The sequence below is a fragment of the Scyliorhinus torazame genome, chromosome 9, assembly GCF_047496885.1.
Source record: "Scyliorhinus torazame isolate Kashiwa2021f chromosome 9, sScyTor2.1, whole genome shotgun sequence".
Classification (NCBI taxonomy): Eukaryota; Metazoa; Chordata; class Chondrichthyes; order Carcharhiniformes; family Scyliorhinidae; genus Scyliorhinus; species Scyliorhinus torazame.
In genome coordinates, this window is record NC_092715.1 from 262,494,682 (window position 1) to 262,507,644 (window position 12,963).

The following is a 12,963-nucleotide window of genomic DNA, read 5'->3' on the forward strand; positions in this document are numbered from 1 at the left end:
GGGGGGGGGGGAGATATTCAGAGGGTCTGTGCAGACTTGATAGGCCGATTGGCCGCCTTCTGCACGATAGGGGTTCTATGTTTTTAGTTGGAACAAGGTCACGTGACCTGTTGATGACGACTTTGTCCGTTTGTGTGGACAAACAGGCAGTCTAGCCTAACAGCCTGCAGAGTAAACACCTTTCCAATTGCTGGACTCTTGTTTGTACCTTTTTGGCCTGTAAGTCTATCCTTCAAAAATACCACTTTCCCCTCCCTATCTCTTACTTCCTTCAATCCTACCACCCTCACAGATCTCTGCATACCTCTGATTCTGGCCTCTATTACAGTCCCAATATTGATTGCTCTGCCATTGGCGGACTTTTCCTCTGCTGCCTGGAGCCTAATCTCTGGAGTTCCCTTTCTAAAACTATTTGCCTCGCGTCCTCCTCCAAGAGTACCCTTAACTCTGACCTCTATGACCAAGATTCTGGTCACCTGTCCTAATCTCTCCATCGGTGACTCCATGTCGAGTTGTGCCTGATGATTGCTCTGTGAAGCAGCTTCGACATCTCATTTCAGACGATCCCTCTGTTAGTGAGCTCCACATTGACACCACTGTGCTAAGTGAATTGCTTTGCCCAATCCATGCAACAACAAACTAAGCTATTTGAAACTTCAATGGTGCTTAGAAATGGAAAGAAAAACCCAAAAGATAACGAGTGACAATGCTTTGGTGCTAAAGCTTCATTGTTAAAATATAAACATCAGAATTTTAACTCGACATTTTACGATGAGAAGCCATTTAAAAAGTCATTTGCAATCTGGCACGGTCATTCTTTGCACACGATTCTAGTTTTGTTCGCATGGCTCACAAAATATCTACTTGTGTGTAGCATTGACGGGTGCAATCTCACACAGTGCAGGAGGTTGGTGCCAAGATTTTTCCCCATCATCTGTGGCCTGCTGCGTCTGTTGGCGATACAGGTGCCTTTCCACTGGTAGAACCGGGATGAGTGCCTAGCTATAGGGATACATTTGGAAATTTATTCTTCAGCTGCACGATAGCCGTAATCCTGGCTGCATAAATTACAAATCCCCAGGAAAGTAAGACGACGAACAGGAGTAGCTGCACAAAATAAGAGATGGACATCACGTTAAAACAAAAAGCAAAGTAACGGCTATGTTGGAATTTTAAAATTTTTTTTTAAAAGGTGAAATAGGTCAGGTTGCGGTCCGAACAAAAGGTCATTGAGCTGAAACATTAACTCTTTACCTCTCCATCGATGCCTCATCTGCTGAGTGTTTCCAGCATTTTCTGTTTTTATTACATTAAACGAACTCTGGCAAAAGCTAAGGGATCACAAGCAATTCTTCTGACGTTTGTGGCCGTTAACACTCCCATAGATTTGAACAAAACTTGACTGCATTTTGTTTTAATATATACAAGCTCTGATTTACCATCAGTGTCCAACTTAACAACGTTCCTTCCAAAAGGCTATTCATTGACGAAACAGAAAATGCTGGAAAATCTCAGCAAGTCTGGCAGCATCTGTAGGGAGAGAAAAGAGCTGGGCTTTGACAAAGAATCATTGGACTCGAAACATTCGCTCTTTTCTCTCCCTACAGATGCTGCCAGACTTGCTGAGATTTTCCAGCATTTTCTCTTTCGTTTCAGATTCCATCATCCACAGTAATTTGCTTTTATCCAGAGGCTATTCATTGAGTTCAAAGCTGTGTGGCTGCAGGGTACATGATTAGGAAGGGTAGAAAATACTTCTGTTGTTTTAAACATGGACAAAAGAGCTGAACTCTAGAGGTGAGAGTGACTGCCCTTAATATCAAGCCAGCTTTTGGCCGAGTGAGGCATCAAGGAGCCCTGGCAAAACTGGAGTCAATAGGAATCGGGGAAAGCCCTCTACTGGTTGGAATCATACCTGGTACACAGAAAGACGGTTGTGATTGTTGGGAGGTCAACTATCTCACTTCTAGGACTTCAATGGCATTACCATTGCTGAATCCTGCACTCCCAACATCCTGGAGCTTACCGTTTACCACAAACTGAATTGGATTGGCCACATAAATACCATGGCTACAAATGCAGGAGAGGGGTTAGGAATCCTGCAGTGTATAACACCTCCCGACTGCCGAAGGTCTGTCCACCATCTATCTACAAGGCGCAAGTCAGGAGTGTAATGGAATGCTCTCCACTTGGATGAGTGCAGCTCCAATACTCCATAAGCTCGACACCATCCAGGACAAAGCAGCGGACTTGATTGGCACTCCTTCCACCAACATTCATTCCCTCCACCACTGACATACAGTAGAAGCCGTGTGTACCACCTACAAGATGCACTGCAGGAACTCACCAAGGCTCCTTTAGGCAGCACCTTCCAAGCCCATGACCATTACCATCTAGAAGGACAAGGGCAGCAGACATAGAGGAACCCGATGACCTAGAAGATCCCCATCCAAGTCACTAGACATCCTGATTTGGAATTATATCACTGTACCTTCACTGTTACTGGGTCAAAACCTCTAACTCCCTCCCTAACAGTAGTGTGGGAGTTCCTACAACACATGGGCTACACTGGTACAAGAAGGCAGGTCACCACCACTTTCTCAAGGAATGCAATTAGGAATGGGCAATATGGGCCTAGCCAGCGAAGCCCACATCCCATAAGATATAGGAGCAGAATTAGGCCACTCGGCCCATCGTGTCTGCTCCGCCATTCAACCATGGCTGATATTTTTCTCATGCCCATTCTCCTGCCTTCTCCCCATAACCCATGATCCCCTTATTAATCAAGAACCTATCTATCTCTGTCTTAAAGACACTCAGTGATTTGGCCTAGACAGCCTTCTGCGGCAAAGAGTTCCACAGATTCACCATCCTCTGGCTGAAGAAATTCCTCCTCATCTCTGATTTAAAGGATTGTTCTCCTTTAGTCTGAGATTGTGTCCTCTGCTTCTAGTTTTTCCTACTAGTGGAAGCATCCTCTCCACGCCCACTCTATCCGTGTCTTGCAGTATCCTGTAAGTTTCAATAAGATCCCCCCCCCATCATCCTAAACTCCAACGAGTACAGACACAGAGTCCTCAACCGTTCCTCATACGACAAGATCTTCATTCCAAGGATCATTCTTGTGATCCTCCTCTGGACCCTTTCCAAGACCAGCACATCCTTCCTTAGATACGAGGCCCAAAATTGCTCACAATACTCCAAATGAGGTCTGACCAGAGCCTTATACAGCCACAGAAGTACATCCCTGCTCTTGTATTCTAGCCCTCTCGACATGAACGCTAACATTACATTTGCCTTCCTAACTGACGACTGAACCTGCACGTTAACCTTAAGAGAATCTTGAACGAGGAAACCCGAGGCCCTTTGTGCTTCTGATTTCCTAAGCATTTCCCCATTTAGAAAATAGTCTATGCCTCCATTCTTCCTTCCAAAGTGCATAACCTCACACTTATCCACATTGTATTCTATCTGGCAATTCTTTGCCCACTCTCCCAGCCTATCCAAATCCTTCTGCAGCACCCTGCTTCGTCAATACTACCCATCCCTCTGCACAATAATAATCTTTATTTGTGTCACAAGTAGGCTTATATTAACACTGCAATGAAGATACTGTGAAAATCCCCTTTGTATCATTACAAACTTAGCAACAGTGTCCTCAGTTCTTTCTTCCAGATCATTAATGTAAAATGTGAAAGGTTGTGGTCCAAACATCGACCCCAAGGCACACCTGGAATCACAGGCTGCCTTCTGCCAGTCAGCCAATCCTCTAGCCATTCCAGTATCTTCCCCTTCACACCATGGGCTCTTAACTTATTTAACAACCATACGCCACCTTGTCAAAGGCCTTCTGCATATCTAAATAGATCACGTTCACTGCTTCTCCGTTGTCTAACTTCCTTGTTAACTCCTCAAACAATTTTTACCGATTTGTCAGATATGACCTTCCCTTGATGAAGCCGTGCTGACTCAGTCCTATTTTATCATGCTCTTCCATGTACTCCGCGATTTCATCTTTAATTATGGACTCTAAAATCTTACTGATGCACGATCAATGACCACTAAAGCGCGGTTGTAGTCCAACTGAAGGCTTTAATAAGCTAGATGTTTCCCCCAGCAGCTCAGGTACAGAATGAAGGCTGCTGGGGTGGCACGGGCTCTTATACCCTGCCTAGCAGGGCGGAGCTACCATACAGCTTGACCAATAGGAATCATACAATTTTTACCAATGGTGTTCCAGCATTACCAGGTACCGTAATACCTCTACTACCACATTCACCTCCTGTTAAAAAAGAGTTGGGTGGGGGCCTGATACTACATACATGGCAATATGGTAGACTTAGTTATGGAGATACCGTAATACCTCCGTACAGCGTTTTGTAACTATTTACAATTCTAGTAACTATTTATGATTTAAATTTACAATTTCAAATGAAGCAATCAGTCGATCGGGGGCCCTGGTCGTCCTCTGTGATTGTCGGAGCTTCGGTGGTGACTCCGGTGGAGGCTCGGGCGTCTGTGGCTCCGGGAGCGTGGCCTCGATCTCTGTGGCAGCTTCGACACCCCTAGACGGCGCTGGTGGGGAAAACGGTTGACCTGGGAAGGGAGCACCTGCGGGGTGCGTCGCTGGGTGGGGGGGGGGGGGGCCTAGACGGGGCCGGCGGAAGGACCGATCCTCCTGTAAGGTGCCCTGGTGGAGGGACTGGTGGCTGGGGTGTGCGTGGGGCTCCAGTGGGCGCCAGGTCTCGTAGCGAGACCGTATCTTGTCGGCCGTCGGGGTACGCCACGTAGGCGTACTGGGGGTTAGCGTGGAGAAGATGGACCCTCTTGACCAACGGGTCCGGCCTGTGTGCCCGCGCGTGTTTTCGGAGCAGGATGGGTCCGGGAGCTGCCAGCCAGGTCGGGAGCGAGGTCCCAGAGGAGGACTTCCTAGGGAAGAGAAGGAGATTATCATAGTATTATCATAGAATTTACAGTGCAGAAGGAGGCCATTCAGCCCATCGAGTCTGCACCGGCTCTTGGAAAGAGCACCCTACCCAAGGTCAACACTGCCACCCTATCCCCATAACCCAGTAACCCCACCCAACACTAAGGGCAATTTTGGACACTAAGGGCAATTTATCATGGCCAATCCACCTAACCTAAGATGTTCGTGAGGTGTCTGGTTGGTTGTGGTACAAAGCAGTGACCAGATGGAGTGGAGGACATCTGGGAGGACTTCCTGCCTGCAGGAGACTGGGAGATTCCTGGACTGTAGGGCCAGTAGGACGGTCTTCCAGACCGTTCCGTTCTCCCTCTCTACCTGTCCGTTACTCCGGGGGTTGTAACTAGTCGTCCTGCTCGAGGCGATGCCCTTGCTGGGCAGGAATTGACGCAGTTCGTCGCTCATAAAGGAGGATCCCCTATCACTGTGTATGTAAGCGGGGAACCCGAACAGTGCAAAGATGCTATGGAGGGCCTTGATGACGGTGGTTGTGGTCATGTCGGGGCAGGGGATGGTGAATGGGAACCTGGAATACTCGTCAATCACGTTCAGGAAGTACGTGTTGCAGTCGGTGGAGGGGGCCTTTGGAGTCCATGCTGAGGCGTTCAAAGCGACGGAAGCCTTTATCAGGTGCGCTTTCTCTGGCCGGTAGAAGGGCGGTTTGCACTCCGCCCAGATTTGGCAGTCCCTGGTGGCTGTCCTGACCTCCTCGATGGAGTAGGGCAGGTTGCGGGTCTTGACGAAATGGAAAAAGCGAGTGACCCCCGGGTGGCAGAGGTCCTCGTGGAGGGCTCGGAGGCGGTCCACTTGTGCGGTGGCACATGTGCCGCGGGACAGGGCGTCAGGAGGCTTGTTTAGCGTCCCGGGACGATGCAAGATCTCGTAGTTGTAGGTGGAGAGTTTGATCCTCCACCGCAAGATCTTATCGTTTTTTTATCTTGCCCCGCTGTGCATTATCGAACATGAAAGCAACCGACCGTTCGTCAGTGAGGAGAGAGAATCTCCTGCAGGCCAGGTAATGCCTCCAATGTCGCACAGCTTCTACTATGGCCTGGGCCTCCTTTTCGACTGAGGAGTGGCGGATTTCGGAAGCATGGAGGGTACGTGAGAAGAAGGCCACGGGCCTGCCCGCTTGGTTGAGGGTGGCCGCCAGAGCTACGTCAGACGCGTCGCTCTCGACCTGGAAGGGGTGGGACTCGTCGATGGCGTGCATCGTGGCCTTTACAATGTCCGTTTTCATGCGGCTGAAGGCCTGGCGGGCCTCTATCGACAGGGGAAAAGCTGTGGATTGGATCAGGGAACGGGCCTTGTCCGCATAGTTGGAGACCCACTGGGCGTAGTAACTTAAAAACCCTAGGCAGCGCTTCAGGGCCTTGGAGCCGTGAGGGAGGGGGAACTCCATAAGGGGGCACATGCGCTCAGGGTGGGGGCCTATAACTCCATTTCGCACTACGTAGCGGAGGATGGCTAGGCGGTCGGTGCTGAACACGCATTTATCCTTGTTGTATGTAAGGTTAAGGATCTTTGCGGTCTGGAGGAATTTTTGGAGGTTGGTGTCGTGGTCCTGCTGGTCGTGGCCGAAGGTGGTGACATTATCGAGATACGGGAATGTTGCCCGTAAACCGTACCGGTCAACCATTTGGTCCATTTCGCGCCGAGGCCCCGTTGGTGACACCGAAGGGAACCCTTAAGAAGTGATAGAGCCGCCCATCTGCCTCGAAGGCAGTGTATTTGCGATCACTAGTGCGGATGGGGAGCTGGTGGTAGGCGGACTTAAAATCCACCGTGGAGAAGACCTTGTAATCCACGATCCTGTTTACCAGGTCGGATATGCGGGGGAGAGGGTACGCGTCCAGCTGCGTAAACCTGTTGATGGTCTGACTGTAGTCGATGACCATCCTATGTTTCTCTCCGGTCTTTACCACCACTACTTGAGCTCTCCAGGGTCTGTTGCTGGCTTCAATGACTCCTTCCCTCAGTAGCCTTTGGACCTCTGACGTAATAAAGATCCGGTCCTGGGCACTGTACCGTCTGCTCCTGGTGGCGACGGATTTGCAATTCGGGGTGAGGTTCGCAAACAGGGAAGGCGGGTCGACCTTAAGGGTCGCGAGGCCGCAGACAGTGAGGGGGGGTATAGAGCCGCCGAATTTGAAAGCTAGACTTTGGAGATTACAGTGGAAGTCTAAACCTAGGAGTGTGGCCGCACAGAGGTAGGGAAGGACATAGAGCCGGTAATTTTTAAACTCCCTTCCCTGGACTGTGAGGTTTGCTACACAAAACCCCTTTATCTCTACTGAGTGGGAACCGGAGGCCAGGGAGATTTTTTGATTAACGGGATGGACGAGGAGAGAACAGCGCCTTACCGTGTCGGGGTGTATGAAGCTCTCCGTGCTCCCAGAGTCGATTAGGCAGGACGTCTCGTTCCCATTGATAAATACAGTTGTTGTAGCAGTTGAGAGTGTTCGAGGCCGGGACTGATCCAGAGTCACCGAGGCTAATCGAAGCAGTTGAGTGTTCTCTTCGGGCGGTGTGCGGTCAGCCGAGCTGGGGTCCTGGGGGTCCATCCAAGATGGCGGCTCCCATTGGTCGCACATGGCTGGGGGTGCACAAAATGGCGGCGCCCATCCATCTAACGTGGCGTCCGTGGGACAAGATGGCGGCGCCCGGGGACCGCAGGTGGCCCTGGAGTAGGAAGATGGCGGCGCCTGCTGGCCGCACGGGGACCGTGGAGAGGTTTGTGGTGCCGGTCCGCCTTCGCCACCGGAGACCGCGCCAACCGCACGGGCCTGGCATACCACCACGAAGTGGCCCTTTTTAGCACATCCCTTGCAGGTGGATGCGCGGGCCAGGCAGCGCTGGTGGGGGTGCTTGGGCCTGTCCACAAAAGTAGCAGCGGGGCCCCCAGGGGTTGCCAGGCTGCCTTGCAGCACATGCTTGTGGGGGGATGGGGGATGTCTCGGGGTTGGCTGCGGAGGGGTTCCACGCTGCCCAGGGGGCTGCCGCGCGGTCGGGAACGTAAGCGTGGGCGTTTCTGAAAGCCACATCTAGGGAGCCTGCAAGGGCCCGTGCCTCCTTGAGACCTAGAGTGTCTTTTTCCAGCAATCGTTGGCGGATTTGGGAGGGCAGCATACCTGCCACGAAAGCGTCCCGGACCAAGAGTTCAGTGTGTTCGCTCGCCGAAACTTGCGACCAGCTGCAGTTTCTCCCCAACACCAGGAGTGCACGGTAGAATTCTTCCAGCGATTCCCCAGGAATTTGTCGCCTCGTTGCTAGCAGATGTCGGGCATAGGCCTGGTTTACTGGGCGAATAAAATGTCCTTTTAGCAGCTCTATTGCTGCATCGAAGTCTTCCGCTTCCTCGATGAGGGTGTAAATCTCCGGGCTCACCCTCGAGTGCAGGACTTGCATTTTCTGTTCTCCTGTGGGTATGTTTTCGGCCGTCCCGAGATATCCTTTAAAACACGCCAGCCAGTGCTTGAAGATTGCCGCTGAGTTCGCCGCATGGGGGCTGAGTTGCAGACACTCCGGCTTGATTCAGAGCTCCATCCTTTTAAATCTAGCTTATTAAATTGAAGCATGATCAATGACCACTAAAGTGAGGTTGTAGTCCAACTGAAGGCTTTAATAAGATAAATGTTTCCCCCAGCAGCTCAGGTACAGAATGAAGGCTGCTGGGGCGGCACGGGCTCTTATACCCCGCCTAGCAGGGCGGAGCTACCATACAGCTTGACCAATAGGAAGCATATAATTTCCACCAATGGTGTTCCAGCATTACCAGGTACCGTAATACCTCTACTACCACACTTACCAATGACCGAAGTCAGGATAACCGGCCTATCATTTCCCATCTTCTGCCTCCCTTCTTAAACAGGGGTGTTACATTAGCCATTTTCCAGTCCCCTGGGACCCTCCCTGCCTCCAGTGATTCCTGAAAGATCATCACCAATGCCTCCACAATCTCCTCAATGATCTCCTTTAGAACCCTGGGGTGTAGTCCATCCACTCCAGGTGATTTATCCTTCAGACCTATCAGTTTCTCCACAACTTTGTCCTTAGTGATTCTCCTGGAACTCTGGCGTCTTCCACCGTGAAAACTGATGCAAAGTAACTATTCAGTTCCTCTGCCATTTCTTTGTTTCCTATTACTATTTCTCCAGCCTCATTTTCCAGTGGTCCAACGTAAATTCCTGCCTCTCTCTTACCTTTTATATATTGAGATAGACTCTTCCTATCTTCTTTTATATTACTAGCTACTTTACACATATATCATCTTCTCCCCCCTATTGCTTCTTTAGTTGTCCTCTGTCTGCCTTTAAATCCTCCGGCTTCCCACCAATCCTCGCCACTTTGTATACTTTTTCTTTTGCTTTTATGCTGTCCTTGACTTCTCTCATCAGCCATGATGCCTCGTCCTCGCCTTAGCATGTTCCCTCCTCCTTGGGATGAATTTCTGTTGTTCCTCCCGAATAACTCCCCAAAACCCCTGCCATTGCTGTTCCATTGTCTTTTCTGCTAGGCTCCCCTACCAATCGACTCTGGCCAGCTCCTCTCTCTTGTCTTTGTAGTTACCTTTATTCAATTGTAATACTGTTACACCTGATTCCAGCTTCTCCCTCTCAAACTGCAGGGTAAATTCTATCGTATTGTGGTCACGTCTCCCTAAAGGTTTCTTCATCTTAAGTTCCCTAATCAAGTCTGTCTCATTACACATCACCAAATCCAGAATTGCCTGGGCTCTACCATAAGCTGCTCAAAAAAAATCTCTTCGGACATTTCACAAATTCCGTTTCTTGGGATCAACTACCAACCTGATTTTCCCAGTCCAGCTGCATATTGAAGTCCCCCATGATTATTGTAATATTGCCTTTCTTATATGCCTTTTCCATCTCCTGATTTATTTTATGCCCACGTTTTGACTACAGCTGGGGGGCCTGTACATGACTCCCATCAGGGTCTTTTTACCTTTGCGATTCTATGCCTTCTGATCCTATATCGCTCCTTGCTATCGATTTAACTTCATTCCTTACTAACAATGCAACACCACCTCCTCTGCCCATCTGCCTGTCCTTTCGATAGGACACATTGGGCAGCACGGTAGCACAGTGGTAAGCACTGTCGCTTCACAACGCCAGAGTCCCAGGTTCGATTCCCAGCAGCTTGGATCACTGTCTGTGTGGAGTCTGCACGTTCTCCCCGTGTCTGCGTGGGTTTCCTCTGGGTTCTCCAGTTTCCTCCCACAAGTCCCGAAAGACACGCTGTTAGGTAATTTGGACATTCTGAATTCTGTATACTCGAACAGGCGCTGGAATGTGGCAACTTGGGGCTTTGCACAGTAAATTCACTGCAGTGTTAATGTAAGCCTACTTGTGGCAATAAAGACTATTATTATATCCTTGGATATTTAGATCCCAGCCCTGATCCCCTTGCAGCCACATCTCTGTGATGCCCACAACATTGTACCAGCCAATTTCAATGTGCGCAACAAGCTCATTTACCTTGTTCCGTATACGGTGTGCATTTAGGTACAACACCCTCAGTCCTGCATTGACCGCCCCCATCCTCATATTTGTCACCTTTTTTGCTCTGCGTGAAGTTAGATTCCTGCCGCTTTCTATACTCTCTGCTCTATTACATGGTCTGGAAGCTTTACTAACCTCGCTTGAGCCTCTCAGCTGCTTTACCTAGTTTAACATCCTCGTCGTTAACCTGCACTTATACCTGCTCCTTTAACTTAATAATTCTCCATATAACTGAATTATTTATGCCATAAATTAATAAAAAGAGTTAGAGGTTAGATTTGGATGAGAGCCCCCAACAATTGGTGGTGTGTTAACTACTGTTCCTAAATGGACATTAAAAGCCTGGCTTCAAGAGACCAAATGCGAATGTTTAGCTGAATAAACCAAACTATGGGATACAGTTCATATTATAGTGAGCTAGACAGAGGGCAAACGATGCCAAAATTATATTTTACACAGGCTGTGCAGAGTAAGACAAGTAAGAGATGCAAAATGCACAACATATTTCAGTCACTATTGCTGCTAATGTAACTTTAGGGCAAATGTAGAGTTGCCAACTCTCCAGGACTGCCCTGGAGTCTCCATAAATCAAAGGGATTCTCCAGGACCAACCAAAGTTGGCAACACTGCTCCCTCTGCTGTTCAGACCCGATACTCACAATGGAATAAATCCTGTCCAACGCTTGGTGACTCACGCGGATCATGGCGGCCGCGGGCTCCCTTCACTATGGCAACCAGCCACCAGTGGGAAGCAAACAAACAAAAAGACCCGAGGAGATCTAAAATGTCTCCCTCTAACTCTAACGGTTGGTGTTGTGCATCTCAAGTGGCGCAAACCACTCTCTGGGTCCTCCAGCGCCAGCTTGTTTCTCCGTCGAGATTAGAGAAGGCTCAGAGACAGCTATTGGGGTCTTTGGTCCTCCAACGTCCCGGCAGCCAGCTGGCGAGAGGTTTCGTTGGTCCTCCGACATCCGAGGCGATGAGAGAGAAAGTGGGAGGCCGGCGTTGGTCCTCCGGTGTCCCGGCGGCCAGCGGGGCGTGGCATGGCGCTGCGCTGGTCCTCCGGCGTCGGTCCTCCGGCTTCCCGGCGGCCAGCGCGACGCCGTCACTCATCGCGCTTGTGTGATGGTGTCACCCCCTCACAGGCAGCGGCTTGTCCCGGGTTAAGGGCGACCCTGAGTGGGAATAACGGGAGCAAATGTTCGCGGCCGGATCAAGAAGCCGGGGGGGCGGGGTACTATAGCATTTTTTTTTTTAAAAAAAGAACGGAAACACGGTTAAAATAATTTATAATTGGAGTGAAGTGTGAGGACGGCCGGGGTGTGAGTGGATGCTGCAGGTAAGAGACCCAGAGGACTGAGGGAGGGAGAGGGGATTGGAGGCTGAGGCCAACAACAGGCCCAGGGCGGGCTGGCAGGCTGGTCACTCAGAGTGACCACTGCCTGCAACCTCTTGCAGAGCTGAGGTGACAAGACAGCAAAAACAAAAGGCCAGGTTTCCAAATCAAACCCCACCACCCATTAAACACAAAATTGAGGGTAACTGTAATAATTGATTATAACAAAATCATTTTGTTGTTAGATCATGCCTGGTCTTGTTGTAACCTCGACTCCCCTTTTTCCCAACCTTCCCGAAGAAGAGCCTCGATGGGCCAACTCTGTTTCAGTCTTTGGCTGCCTTTTTCAGAAATTTCCATTTTTACTTCGGCTTTCCAGCCCCCCTGCTTCCTCCTCCCTGCCTTGCCCCCATAACCCTCGACTCCCTTGGTCAAGGACCCACCTTCCTCTGCCTTGAATATATTCAAGGACCCAGCCTCCCCTGCTCACTGTGGAAGAAAATTACCCGAGAGAGCGACAAGAAATTCCCCTTCAGCTCCAGCTTAAATGGGGGGGGGGGGGGGATTTTCAAACAGCGTTCCCTAGTTCCGCAAGGGGATGCATCCCCTCAGCGCCAACCCTGTCATATCTCCTAATCTTATATGTTTCAATAAGATCACCTCTCCATTCTTCTAAACTCCTCATGGGTTATGCGCCCAACTTTCATAAGATATTTCACAAAATAATCTCCTTGATCCCAGCTATTAGTCAATGGTATTAGTTGGTTTAGTTTCTATTTCTCCTTTCGCTGTGAGAGGATCCAAATTAACTTTAAAATCAGAACCAGTGCTACAAGTGAGGAAACAATTCTTCAAAAAAAGGGTGTTAGAAGCGTGTAACCCTCTCCCATGAACCGCTGTACATGGGATTCAATTCATTTATTTTAAATTAGGAGAATGATAGGTTACTTTTCTGGAGAAGATATGGCGCCAAGGCGGCTGGATGGTGTTCGGTCAGCTGTGATCTGATTGAGTGGCAGAACAGCTTCGGAGGGCTGAATGGCTGCCTCCTGTTCCTGTGTTGTCGGCTGGAGTCTGAACGCAACGATCATTGCTCAAATAAACAAGTTGATCGATGTGTACAT

At 49.7% G+C, this 12,963-nt stretch overlaps 1 protein-coding gene and 1 long non-coding RNA gene across 5 annotated transcripts in view; one reads left to right on the plus strand and one right to left on the minus strand.

The window, feature by feature from the left end:
* Positions 1-710: 710 nt before the first annotated feature.
* Positions 711-11,463, minus strand: LOC140429858 (uncharacterized). Its single transcript, XR_011949224.1, has 2 exons — positions 11,163-11,463; positions 711-1,107 (listed from the first exon to the last, which is right to left on the minus strand). It is a non-coding gene; the product is annotated as an uncharacterized lncRNA (long non-coding RNA).
* Positions 11,464-11,616: 153 nt separating this feature from the next.
* Positions 11,617-12,963, plus strand: part of LOC140429856 (antiviral innate immune response receptor RIG-I-like) — a 121,585-nt gene continuing 120,238 nt past the window's right edge. For 2 of the 4 annotated variants that reach the window (XM_072517341.1, XM_072517342.1), the window contains exon 1: positions 11,617-11,842. Coding sequence is in view for 1 of the 4 variants with exons in the window: in XM_072517342.1 (XP_072373443.1) it covers positions 11,834-11,842 (9 nt within the window). In the remaining 3 variants the exon portion in view is untranslated. The remainder of the gene's footprint in view (positions 11,843-12,963) is intronic. The other 2 variants (XM_072517343.1, XM_072517344.1) reach the window with 1 other exon arrangement.